This window comes from Pundamilia nyererei, unplaced genomic scaffold, assembly GCF_000239375.1.
Source record: "Pundamilia nyererei isolate P.nyererei 1_Seehausen unplaced genomic scaffold, PunNye1.0 scaffold00029, whole genome shotgun sequence".
NCBI lineage: Eukaryota > Metazoa > Chordata > Actinopteri > Cichliformes > Cichlidae > Pundamilia > Pundamilia nyererei.
This window is the reverse complement of record NW_005187430.1, coordinates 4,675,266-4,688,892: the sequence shown is the minus strand read 5'-3', so window position 1 is coordinate 4,688,892 and position 13,627 is coordinate 4,675,266. Positions and strand designations below refer to the sequence as shown.

At 40.2% G+C, this 13,627-nt stretch overlaps 1 protein-coding gene across 4 annotated transcripts in view; it reads right to left on the bottom strand.

Annotated features, from left to right (window-relative positions):
* loxl3b (lysyl oxidase-like 3b) overlaps nucleotides 1-13,627 on the bottom strand; it is a 27,062-nt gene extending 13,435 nt beyond the window's left edge. The window contains exons 1-5 of one of the 4 annotated variants that reach the window (XM_013909717.1): nucleotides 13,286-13,627; nucleotides 6,859-7,209; nucleotides 5,771-5,934; nucleotides 4,421-4,638; nucleotides 289-354 (exon numbers count right to left, since the gene is read on the bottom strand). In XM_013909717.1, the coding sequence (XP_013765171.1) occupies nucleotides 289-354; nucleotides 4,421-4,638; nucleotides 5,771-5,934; nucleotides 6,859-7,201 (791 nt within the window). In that variant the 5' untranslated portion in view covers nucleotides 7,202-7,209; nucleotides 13,286-13,627. The remainder of the gene's footprint in view (nucleotides 1-288; nucleotides 355-4,420; nucleotides 4,639-5,770; nucleotides 5,935-6,858; nucleotides 7,210-13,285) is intronic. The other 3 variants (XM_013909716.1, XM_013909718.1, XM_013909719.1) reach the window with 3 other exon arrangements.

Genomic DNA, 13,627 nt, shown 5'->3' with positions numbered 1-13,627 from the left:
AAATTTAAGTAATATGCTTTGACTTAGGTATCATTCTCAATCTGTGCTGTCAGCAGACATGTTAAAAGACAGAAATGGGAAGAAAAGTACCTTAGCACAATGTACCACAACCCCTTCATATGCTCCACACAACATAATAATATGAGATTAGAAGAGGGGAAGGGACAACTAGCTAAAAAGCAGGCACTGAGTGGTTATTTTCTACTCCAACTGGAAACCCACTACCAAAACTACAGTAAACAAGAATGCAGACAGACATGGACAGTGGATTTCCCCATGACAGTGTACCTTCCACCGGCTGAAACATTAACCTTTGGCCTGGAGACCTTCTCAGCTGCTCGCTTTTTCAGACGTCTGTAACAGTGAGACAGCCAAATTCCATCACATGCAGGAGAGAAACGACATCCAAGCACACAATCCAACTGGCCGCACACATTCACACTAACGCATACACAGGCTGTCTTTGGTCAATACACACATTTAGTTAAGCTAGTGAAGAGACAGTGGTGAGTAACAGTTCTAGCATTCTGTAAGTACACATACATACACAATAGGCACATGTGTGATAACAGCTGAGAGCAACTCTAACCGTTGAGAATTCATTAGTGCAATGGACATCCTCAGTAAGCATTTATCAACACAGTATTGGTTATTGACTAATATAGCGCAGTTATATTTCATAGCTTGAGTGATAAAACAGCCTTGGCCTGTCACAGATGTGTTACTCTACATGTGACCGTACGAAAAGATAATGCAGGGAAAAAAAGCTCGAGGTTGTGGTTATTTAGCTTGTCCAGCAGAGCGTTGCTGACTGCACTTTTTGCAATACTTAGCACCATGTGCAGCACATGTGGCAGAGCATGCATCCCAGCTGTGTGGCTGCTGTAACGCAGAGGCTTTACAATAAGTAATAAAATGAGTTTGTGAATTGCATAATGTAATTTATGTTTGTTTCTTTAGGTTTTTTTTACTCCCTATAAATCAGAATCAGCACCGGCTCCAAAAATCCATTTTAGTAAGGATTACCACTGAGAAAGGAATTTATTAGTTACTAGTGATTGCAGTTATTTATATTTGATGGTAATCTCCTGTATTTTGACTTCCACACGCTTCCACACTCGTGGCCAGGAACCAACCAGTGCAGAGGCTTTGGAGATGTCCTTGCATGCAGGGCCTCAAAACAGCGCGTAGCTTGATGTGGCAAGTCTAATACTAATCAGTTTAAAATTTGGCTTAAACAGGAAATGGAGTCACAGCAAAGTTCACCACAAGGGGAAGAGCAGGGTTTTTTTTTTTACAGTTACAGCTGCAACATATAGAGACTGGTTTGCAAAGCTCTGCACAGCATATAAAGACTACTGGGTACTTGAATAGCTTGCAGACTGCCTGAGCAAAACAGATCAGGTATCAGTGACATCACACGTAGCACTGATTAGGTCAGCGTGAAAGGAGGAGTTTGAGATTTTCCAATTGGAAATGTAGAAAGGTGGTAGCTAAGCCAACAGTTAATGTGAGTTGGACCAGCTGTTATTAGCTTGGACCGGAGGCTGAGTTTTACTTTGCTGATCTAATCTAACGCTCACTTATCGCCTCAGCTTCGTTGCCACATTGTTTATGACTACACACAACTCAAGGTATTTTTAAGTAGTGAAGTATGACTACTGGAAGCTCTTTGTTCCATAAAATATCACCAAAAAGATGAACATTGTGACTCATTTCATGTCCTGGTAGTCTGTTCATTATCTTACCCAGACCCCCTTTCTATGACTCCAAACCTCCCCCCAAAGCCTCAGCCTTCACACGTGTCTGAGAGAAAACACACATTTCCCCTCGTACTACTGTGAACCGTCTGCAGGGGACGAATAAAACGTCCTTGAATGGAGTGGAGCCAGGAATGTCTGCAGTCGCTCTGGAGGGAATCACTGTTCTCATATAACACAGCAGGGTCTGCTCTATCCAGTCTACATAGTTTTAAAACAAGAAGAAAGGCCTGAAATTTGGCTTGATATATGACGTTGGAAGCAAAACATAAAAATCACAAGATAGGTTATGTTTTTTATTGCAATCATAAGACATCAACACTCCAGGTGAAATCTTAACTGGTAATTGTTGTGATAACACAAATCGGACTGTGGTTTCCCGTCATGCACACAGTTAACAGTCACTTCAACTTCCTTTGCAAAGTACTGAGTACAGCCCAAGAGGTTTTTCAGCTTTGCAGTCTATCCAAAGAACAACAAAAACATCCTCTGAATGAAGAAATAGGAACCAGAAGAGAACAATCAGACGCTCATACAAAATGCTGAAGCTTTCCTCACACGAGCTGTGCTGCAGACAGCACATGCAGCGTTGGCAGGCGAAGTCTACACACATTCCCTGTCACAGCCACAGTAAACAGCAGTCACTATAATGTCTGCTCTTTACTGTACACAGATTAAGATCTCGCTTGAGGTTTGGTCAAACTGTTGCCACTTTGGTTTACACACTAAAAGTGTGGGAATAATGTCAGAGAGGCTGCAGCAAATATCCCAAGTGAATGAGGGAAAGAGCAAGTTAGAGCCGCTGTTTACAAGCAGCCGGATTCCCACTGCTGGCACTGAGAAATAAACTTGGAAAAAGAAAGTCCGCTATAACTGAATACATTTTTATAGGCTGTGCAATTGGTTTCTCTTTCCTATCAATTTAAAAGAAGAGTTTGGTATTTTAAGAAGTATGCGTCTTCTTATTTTAGGGGGTTTGAGATTCATACAGTGGGGGAAATAATTATTTGATCCCCTGTTGAATTTGTGACATTGTTCACTTGAAAATGAGCAATTTCTCATTTTTATGGTAGTTTCCTTTTAATGGAGAGAGGCAGAATATCAACCAAAAGTCCAGAAAAAACACATTAAATAAAGGTCGTAAAATGATTTGAAACAAGAATTTGATTCCCAAGCAAAACATCACTTAGTACATGGTGGCGAAGCCTTTGTTGGTAAGAACAGCAATCTCATGAGGGATTTTGTCCCAGTCCATTTCACAGAAACCCTCTAAATCCTTTAGGTTTCATGACTCCACAGATTTTCTATAGGACTGAGGTCTTGAGACATTCTATGACCTTTATGTGGTTCTTCTTTATTTTGGGTCACCGTCATGCTGGAAAACCCATCCGCTACCTATCTTTAGGGTTCTGGCTAAGGGAAGGAGGTTCTCATCCAAGATATTACAGTACATATCTCCATCCACTGATCCCTCAATGCACTGAAGTCATCCTGAATCAACCCCAAAAGCATGTTTGCACCTCTGTGCTTGACTGTGAGGATGGTGTTCTTTGGGTTATACTCGGCATTTCTCTTCCTCCAAACATGGAAGGCTGAGTTGTTGCCCAAGGGATCAGTTTTGTTTTCTTCTGTTAGCAGCACTTTCTCCCAAGCCTTGTCTGAATCATTTAGATATTCTCTGGCAAGATCAAGATAGGCCTCTGCATGTGCCTTCTTGAGCAGGTGAACCTTGCGGTCAGGCCAAGATTTCAATTATTACAGCACAGCGTATTACCAATGGTGTTCTCAGTGACTGTGAGAACACCAATGCCTCCTCTCTTGGTGGTGAAGAGGTTGGAATTGAAGGAACTGATGGACAGGTGCTTCATACATATGACAAGTTCAGATCTGTAATTCAATGATTGGTTGATTGTAATCTATGTGCTGCATGGGCACAAAGACAATCTATGAGAGAAAGAATTTTGGCTGCTTGAAGAGGATCAAATACTTATTTCTCTCATTAACCTAAACATGTATGACTTTTATGTATTTTTTTTGGATTTGTGGTTGATATCCTGCCTCTCTCTGACATTCTCTCTGTTAAAATGAAAATACCATCAAAATAGAGCCTGTTCATTTCATTGGTAGTGAGCAAACTTACAAATTCAGCAGAAAATCAAACAATTATTTCCCCTACTCTGTCTTGGTCTTAAACATGAAGCTACTGCCAGCAGCCTTTAACATAAAGACCGAAAGTAGATGAAAGTAACAAAGGTGGAAGAACTGAAACAAGCGTCTAGGTCAAGCTTCACATTTACTATACAGACATGTGATTGTCTCATCTGAGTCTTGGCAACAAAACAAATGTCTTTCTCAAGATTAGTTGAAGATTATTATCAATAAATGGGGGATTTGCTTGTGTTTTCGCTGGTTTTTCTCAGGATCTTGGGTTTCTCCCACTATTAAAAAACATGCTAGTTTAAAATGGCCTATCTTGGCCTAAGACTCTCTCTCTCAAAAGACACCCTTTGTCTCCAGAGTTTCACTTTCTTGCTAAATAAAGGTTCCAAAAGCAACCAAAAGAAAAACACAAACATACTTTCCCTTTTAAAGTAGTGTGGGGTCTCTCTTGCTGAAATGATATACACAAACAGCCTCATAACCTGATGCAATTCACTTACCTGTAGAAGTTTTTGTTGACCTTCCTCTCATGAGGGAACCCCAGCATGCCACAGACCACGCGGGTGTTTTTGGCTGTCCAGCCTACATCGCAGATCTGTGCCCAGCCATCTTTGTATTTCACCTCTACCACACCTTCCGTGATGGGCAGCTTCTTTTTGGCCACGCCAACCACTGGCCTGAGTCGCACCTCCTCGACTTTGTTCTCATCAACTTGTGCCTTGCAGAACAGGAATAAATAACAAATATATTTATTTATACAGGATCACAAGTTGCTCTTGGAGCTAAATTATATGGATGAAAGCTAAACTATTTATGAAACTTGTCCTGCATGAGAGGACCAGACTACACACTGACTCACGTCTGTACCGGACAGTATTTTTCAGGTCTCGTGCTCTCACTAACAGCTCACGAGTGGTAAACGTGACTCCGATTGCCAGCGATGCACTGACTCACTTCCGCTGCTGTTTATTTGGAAAAGAAAATTCTGGCTCTGGTCGTAGATTAAAGTCTGGATGCCACATTTAAGCAACCCTCACTCACAGCAACAAAGAAAAAGAGGGAAGATGGTCATGTATCTGAAAATCCACTCACTTATTCCTATGAAGCTTTTTGTATTTAATGCAATCTTCCTGTGTCATCTGCTCATTCAGTCTGTGAAGACGAGTCACCAGAATAACCTTGTTCACCTGGGACCATTCAGTTGTGCAAACAACATCAAAGACAGAGACCGACTGGAAAAAAATCTCAGCCAGCAACCCACCTATGTGTGTGTCCTGAGAGGCTCTGAGTTGCACATCTTTATTTATTAAATGAGGGCATGGTTTAACTGTGAGCTTGACATTCATGTATTCTGCATAACGTAAGGTGTTAGACGCAGAAGTCCTGCCTCAAGTACAGAAACTCATAAATGAACTGGTGACATCCATTTTTTCAAAATGCACATGAGTTTCACTGGCAATAGGTACAAAACACTTTTAAAACTACAAAACTACAGAGACCTAGATGAATGGTCAAATTAAACTACTTTACCTTCAAGCCTACGAAAGCATCATAGCCAGGAATTTACTGGATCAACAACAAAACAAGTGTTTTGCCCGGCTATAACTGACTGTAGCTGCTAAGTTTATTACAATTTTACCTCAGGAGTTTACACTTGGAGAAGCTTTTGCTTTCAGCAGGTTAGACACGTTATACAAAAAGAGCTAATCAGCACCATGTGCACTAGCCACAGGTGGAGCTGCACAGGGTCAAGTCCATAAACTGTGAAGAAAAAGGATTGTTTATGAACAAGCGACGGCTTCTTAATCGGCTCTAACTTAATCTCTCTTAAATATGTTTCGGCAACTTACTTCAATAACATTCGAGTCCACGAAGCCGGGTATCCTCTCATCTTTGCAGACAACTCCGGCATCTTCATCGTGAGTGCAGTCGCTGTTGCCCCAGCCACGGGACTTGCAGAATTCGATGCTCTTCTCACCTCCGTGACACTGCACGTTGTCCAGCCAGATTTTTCCTACGCAGGCGACAGACTGTTAGGGAAACTCCACCACACTCCCAGGAGGGAGAAAGCAATAAACCCAAAGCTGGAAGTAGCACTTGTTTGCAACACTGGTGGTCTAGGAAAAAACGTTTGCAGCTGCACTTACGATTTCGGTGGTTATAGTTTTATTAAAATCACTACAAGACTTTTTAAGGCTAGACACGGCGGCTTTCTAAGGTCGATCTAAATGCTAACATTGACGTCGTTACTTACACACAAAGGCAATGCTAACATGTTCATGGAATGTTAGCATGGCAACTTAATTAGTTCCAAAAACCTAAGTACAGCTAGAGGTGATGGGAATGTTATTATTTTACAAATATTTATTCATAAACATCTGGAAACATACTGTTTTTTTATTGTGTAGGACCACAAAAAATTGTCCTAATGCACTTCCTAAAAAGTAAAGGCGTTTCACAGTTACTACAATTTAGGTAGTAGTCACTGAGGTGAACAAAAATACAACCCCAATTCAAAAAAAAAAGGTGGGAAGCCGTGCAAATGGTAATAAAAACGATTCTACTCAATCATTTTCAACACATTACACAAAAAGCTAAAGACATCAATCTCATGCTTAATAGTCTGGATCACCAGTCAGATGACCCAATCCAACCCTGTGGTTCCTGAGATACTTTCTGCTTGAACAAGAATTATTTCACTAAATATTAATAGTATAATACTGGGTTTAACTTTATATGTAAGTATTATCTTCAAGTGCGTCACACTGGGGAGTCTAGACAAACTAAATTTTATGTTGGCACATAATGTTGTTGGAAACAACTACTTTTCTGAACACCCTTATGTGTGTTACATCATGTAAAACACAAATGGATGATCACACAGTATATTTAACTGAATGCTGAAATTAGACACACTCATGGCTGAAGCCACCCTTACCTTGGCCTTTGCCATATTTAGCACTGTGGGTCCATCCTGTGGCTGAGACGAAGCCCAGATGGTGGCAAAGTACGTGGGCGTTAGCTATCGTGAAGTCGTCATCACAGATGGTTCCCCACTCTCCCTTGTAGAACAGCTCTATCCGTCCCTCGTTGTGTTTTCGAGGATATCCAGACAGTCTGACCTTTAGTCTTTCGGGCCGGGGGGATGGGGATGGTGTCGGTGTCGTTGTGGGCTTTGACGTGGCGGTGTTTGACGGTGTAGTTTGAGTTAAACAGTAAGGCAACCACAACCCAAGCAGGAGGCTGAACGCTAACTGCTGCTTGCATCTTGATTTATCCATTATTTCAGCTGCATATAAAGGAAGGTGCAAGAAAGTTATTATATACTTCTACATTTAAGAAAACACAGAGAGAAAACACAACACAGATATCAGAGTTGTACTGATTTCTACAACTCGTTTTTCACTGGGAAAAAAGTCTGTTTGTGCTGTAATTACCAAATATTCCTTTACGTCAATTCAGACAGAGATTTAACTCTTTGAAGTGTTTTTTTGAAAAAGTCGACCCCTCTTTCTTAGTTAGATCAGCTCCCACTCTAATATGGTTTCATTGACTGGTATAAAAAGGTGACCCCAGAATTTTAACCCTGATTCCTTGAAGAGTCTCTGGGTGCCCCAATGCAGTGTAATAGAAAAAGTACTAACCCTCTCCAGGATTTCTTAGTTCTTTTTCCATATTTCTCACATTTTCACCCCTTTTTAAATCATGATTTAACTGAGAGTAACCACTATCCTCACACTGGTCTCTTTACCAGACCTGATGAATCCAAAACTCCCTGAAAAGAACTTGTCTGACAAAGTGATGTAGCTTAAAAGATCTCAAAAAAAGCAAAACATTATGCCACGAACTGAAGAAACAGCTGAGAAACCGAGTCATTGACATCTGTTAATCAGTGGAAAGGGTTACAAAACAATTTCAAATCTTTTGAGAAACCACAGTGAGAGTCCTTATTTACAAATTGAGAAAACTTGGAAAAGTGGTGAACCTCCCCAGGAGTGGCTGGCCTTACAACTTTACTCCAAAAGCACATCAACGACTTTTTCAGGAGAAGTTCACAAAAGAACCCAGAACGACATCTAAAGAACTGCAGGCCTTTACTCCGTTAAGATCAGTGCTCATGGTTCAACAATATGAAAGAAACTGGGCGAAAATGGCGTCCAATACAAAAACCACTGCTGACCAAAAAGAACACAAAGGCTCGTCTCACATTCCCCAAAAAACATCTTGATGATCTCATAGACTTTTGGGGAGGTATTCTGTGGACTGATGAAAAAGAAGTTGATCATTTTGGAAGGTTTGAGTCCTGCTACATCTGACATAAAACGAATGCAGTATTTCATAAAAACAGCCAAACATGGTGGTGGTAGTGTGATGGTCTGGGGCTGCTTTGCTGCTCTGTTGCTTCAGGACGTGGACTTGCTGTAATTGATGGGACCATGAACTCTACTGTCAAACAGAAAATAATGAAGGAGAATTTTTGGCAATGACTTCCTGCTCTGAAGCTCAAGCACACTTCATACCAGTAAGTCCACCTCTGATTGGCTCAAAAAGTAAAACAAAATGAAGGTTTTGGAAAAGTCCAGATTAAACCAGATTGAGATTCTCTAGCTTGTGTGACCTTACACGGGCCGTTCATGCTCGAAAACCAAATATTCCCCCATAGCAACTTAAAAGATCGTGACTAGATATAAGAAATGCATGATTGCACTTCTTGCTGGAAAAAGTGACACAACGAGCTATTATGGTTAATGGTCATTTACCCCTTTTGCATAGGGCCACATAGGTCATATATATAACTTTTAAATAACTTTAAAATAAATGAAATCCTGATTTTTACAACTATATTCTGTATTTACTCAGGTTATTTCTGTCTAACATTAAATTTGTTTGATGAGCTGAAACGCGCAAGTTTGACAAACATGCAAAAAAATTAGGAAATCAGAAGGGGCGCAAATACAGTAACTGCAACAGTATTTTCAGCACATCGCGCACAACACACAAACTGCTCGCCCTCAGTGTATTTTCTAAATAGCTGCAACTGCTGCTGAAAAAAGCGCCTCAAATATGCTCAACACATGGAAGGATTGATGTTGAGGGTGTAGAGTTGCTCCAGCAGTCTGATTCAAACCAGCTGGTTAATACTTGATTCTGATGTGTGTGGGGGTGGGAGGAGATCGCGCAGGCTTTAATGACCCCATGATCTGGCTGAATTTAAAGGCCACATGAATGTTTATATCTATTAAATTAATTAAAGTGTCCTTGTAGCTTTCTGTTCAACCTTTTTCAATTTGTGCGTGCTAATGTTTCACAATGACGAACAGACAGTACTCTGGGTTAATAATTAATAAATTATTAATAAATGTTTTTTTCTATGAAATACCAAAAGTCTGATTTTTCTCAAAAAACCTCATTCTGCTCTTTTCGGCATAGGCCTGCTATTGATAACCTGACAGCCACGCTCCTTTTGAGCTTTCAGCGAGTGGACGTCTGTCCCTCCAGAGACACAAATGCAGCAGTGTGGTGTGTTTGTACAGAAACCACAAACTTAAGTTAACCTTTCCAAAACATGATCTAAGGCTGAGTACATCATCTGAGTCCAATTTCACGCCGAATGGAAGGACACACACATTCACAGTTGGTCAGAAGAGGCTTTTAACGGCATAGCCAGCACGTCTGAAGCTGCTTATTTGTGTGTTCTGTGTCTTGAATCGTTCTCAAAAATATTTTTTAAGAAGAAAATCAAATGAAAACACTGTTTCCTTACATTCGGGTAGTTAGCAGAGCATATAGCTGCAAATGTTTCCCTTACAGAATAATAAACTGACGTTTACACACTTCCTTGCAGACATTTGTTCTTTTAGAATTTGTCTTCTTATTCTGTCAGACACACAACTTGAAAGTTGTTTCGCTTCCTGACTATGGTCTGTGAGACCCAGTGAGGCTTGTAAGGATGTGTGTGCTGAGCAGATGGAAGCTGGAAACTAAGAAGGACTGAACGAGTTTGATTCATGAGTTTGGCTACAATGAATGAGTTTGATGAGACACATCAAAGCCAGAAGAGTTACTGACTCTTTGCATATTTTCATTAAATATTTTTAGTGGGTGACAAACTTGGACTACATAATTGTCTCCTTTACTGCAGAATGATGCTGTTATAATATGTGCATATAGGTTGAGCATGGCCTTCCTTGGAATGGATGCTATTTAGGTGGAAGTATTTGTTTATATTATATGTCCTTTAGCATTAATGATGTCTTCACAGATGCACAAGTTATTCACGCCTTGTGAGGTAATGAACTGTTAAAGGTTCATGGATGCTGGCTTTTGAAATATGAGGTGCTAACAAGCCAGATGCTCTTCAGCACCAGAGGATGTGGTATCAACTATTTACAGATTTTCATTTTCTTATCATAGAGCAGACATGAGAGCTGAGAATCTTTTGCCCATGTCAGTTGTATACAGGAAGCCCTAAATTCTCTGTAATTTCAAGCTAATAAATATTTTTGAACCATTTTCCCATCCTGACTATGACTTTGGAGAACTCAGGATCTCTGGAATGCTTCCCCCCTCTCCCCAACCATTTTACTGGCCTGATTCTAATCAACTTCATTGTTAGCGTGTTAGTTTCTTTAGTTAGCATCACACAGTTTCACATAGTTTCAACATAGGATACATTTTTGAACTACTTTTTGCATTTTGCATTAAATGATTTGCTTCATTGTATTTTGTTCCCCGTTTTTTTTGGGGTTTCTTTTGCAGATTATTATAGAGTAAAGGTTGTAAACAAGGTAAGTTTTGCTAAAATATGTGGCAGACCAACACTAACATTTTAACTCTGTTGTAAACATCCATCAGAGTTTACAGACAGCTTCCTGTTTTTAGACGTACACATAATTTTTGTGTGTAAAGACCTATTATTATCACCATTTCAAATGTGCTAACTTTTGTCAGTAGTTTAAACCATTTACAACCCGCTGTGTGTCTTTGCCTTTACTATTGCAAAAATCACCATGTTTTCAGATGTCAGGCAGTACTTTGGTCAGTATAGAGTTATCATAGTTGACAGACATGACACCTAACAAAAATAATGACCTCCAGGTTACGTGACATAGAATCATCCCCATATGGAAGCAAGGATACAGAACCATGCAAAGGTATTAGGCCACCCTTAATTTCTTTATGTCTTTGAAGGAAAATGAGAACTAGGTGCTGGGACTTATTAAAAGCTGTGTAAAGATAAATACAAACATAATAAATAAGGCAAACAAAGACTTTGTACAATTATAACAAGCCTGAAAAGCAATATTTGTCTGTCTACAACTTAGCCTGAACTCTCTTAGACAAGCTTTCCTTAAGTAGTCTCCAGGAATAGTTCTCCGGGCTTCTCAAAGGCCATTCAAAGCACTTTGGATGTTGGCTGCCTTTTGTTGTGTTCCCTGTCAAAGATGATCCCACACTGCTTCAATAACGCTGAGGTCTGCACTCGGGGGAAGCCAATCTTTTTCTATTCAGGTATGTTTTAGTGGGCTGACAGTGTCTTTGGGATCATTGTCATGGAGATAAATTAAGCAGTTGCCAATCAGATGCTTTCCAGATTTTACCACATGGAAGATCAGATCTGATGATGTTTTTCTGTTTATAATTCCATCAGTTTCGATGAGACCTCCAACTCCACTGGTTGAATTCCAGCCCCAAACCATGACAGAGCCTCCACTGTGTTTTACAGATGGCTGTAAAACACTGTTGTACTTCTTTCCTGATCACCTCTGTACATGTTGACAATGGTTTGAACCAAACATTTCCAACTTGGATTCCTGACTTCATATTACTGATTTGTCTCTGATTTTCAGTGTAGTTTTCGTATAATTTGGTATACCTTAACCTTTTCTGTTATTGATTAAGGATGCAAAACGTAGCTACTGGTCATCTACTCTAGATAGCTTTATTTTAGGCCACTTTTGCGTTTGTCCTCCACTTTCCTCAATTTTTTAAAGAACACACTGCACATCATGCCACGTTTTCAGCCAACAGCTATTTGGGAAGTGCCCAGACTGTGCAAAGATACTACTTTATGCCAGCCAAACTGTGTTGTCTTTGAGAAATAAACAAATGATGTGTTTTTGCAACAGCAAGAAAATATCTAAAGATACCATTTAAAACCAGTTATTTGGTAAACTGTCTGTCATGTATAGACACAAAATAGATTCATCCATTGAGCTGGGTGGAAGACCTCCAGAAAGCCTGAAGAACTAGTGGAGTACAAACAATAACTAGTTATTTTCTGGTTTCTGTAGCCTTTGTTAAAAAAAGAACCTCGATACAAAGTCTGAATCTGATGTTTCTGATCCAATCACCCATTTTCTCATCCTAATGTTTCTATTTCTATCATCAAAGCAGCCACTCTCCATACCAATGTGCTCATGGATCATGTCTTGTGAAAGGCTCAAATCAACCGGGCAGCAGTTCACCAAATCAGCACAGCTCTGACTCACCCACATACACAACACTCTTGGCCATTATAAAGTCTTACCCTGCACAACATCATGCCCACATTCCCACCAAAAGCCACACATTTCTCATTCTTAATCTCTAAATACTTGCAGAAATCTGTACTGTGCTGTACTTTCACAGACTGAAAATAAACTAGCAGTTTGAGCTCTATGGGCTAAAAAAAAGATTTCCCTGCCTTTTTGCAACATTGACTTTTGGGGTACTTTGTGAAACTTTATACTAAGAATAGTCCAGATGAGCCACAAGGAGTTGGATGGATGGAGGACAAAACTGACCCATAAGCCCGTTTCAATAAAGCAGCACAACATGGAAATCTGTGGTGGCTAAACATTTCCTGGACATTTTGACACAGTGCAGTTTAAGTATGTTGGCATTCTGGTTCATCTAAGTGCTAAGCAAGGAGTTGGACTATTTAATCTGGATGATTAACTGGCTGTTAAAAGCATCTGAGCACAAATCAATTTATCAATATCTTAATATAAAAAGGATTTACAGTATTATTATTATTATTATTATTTTAAATCTCAGTAAATGTTCTTCAAATCCACATCCACATCAGCACCTCACACCACGCAGGAAGTTTCTTGTGAATGGACAGACGGATTTTTCCGAAGTCACTGTTTGTCTTTCCTGTCGCAACATTCCTCACATGTTTGATTCTGCATCCCAAAAAACTGCTCAGAGAAACAGCCTGTTTTACCACTCTGCGTACTGGGAGACCATACCTACGGCGCAGACGGTAAGGCAGCTTCACGGCTTTCAAATAATACAGTATAGTTTTTGTTTTAAATCCAGACTATGACTTGTGTAAAAAATTGCATCAAATAATCTGACTAATCATGAAGTAGTCTTACCTTATAATGCCACGGCGGAAAGGTTACAGCGGGTCTATTGGAGAGAGGGAGATGTGTCCTGAAGTTTATTAACTGAACCCAAAGTCAGAGGAAGCATAAAATCCCAGTTCTTGTGCTAAATCGCCCCCTCCATCAGACACAGGTTTCATTTGTAGGGCAGTGGTCCACCTTCTTCAAACGTTGTTGTCCGTAAATTGGCAGCTGCCCTCACCCGAGGAGGAGGAGGAGGAGGAGGGTACGGGACTGAAGGGGGCTGGATTTTTTTTTTCCCCCTGGAAAGACACAGACTCTTTCATGGATGGTTCTGTAACAGACTGTCTTGCCTTTCGTAACTTCAAAAAA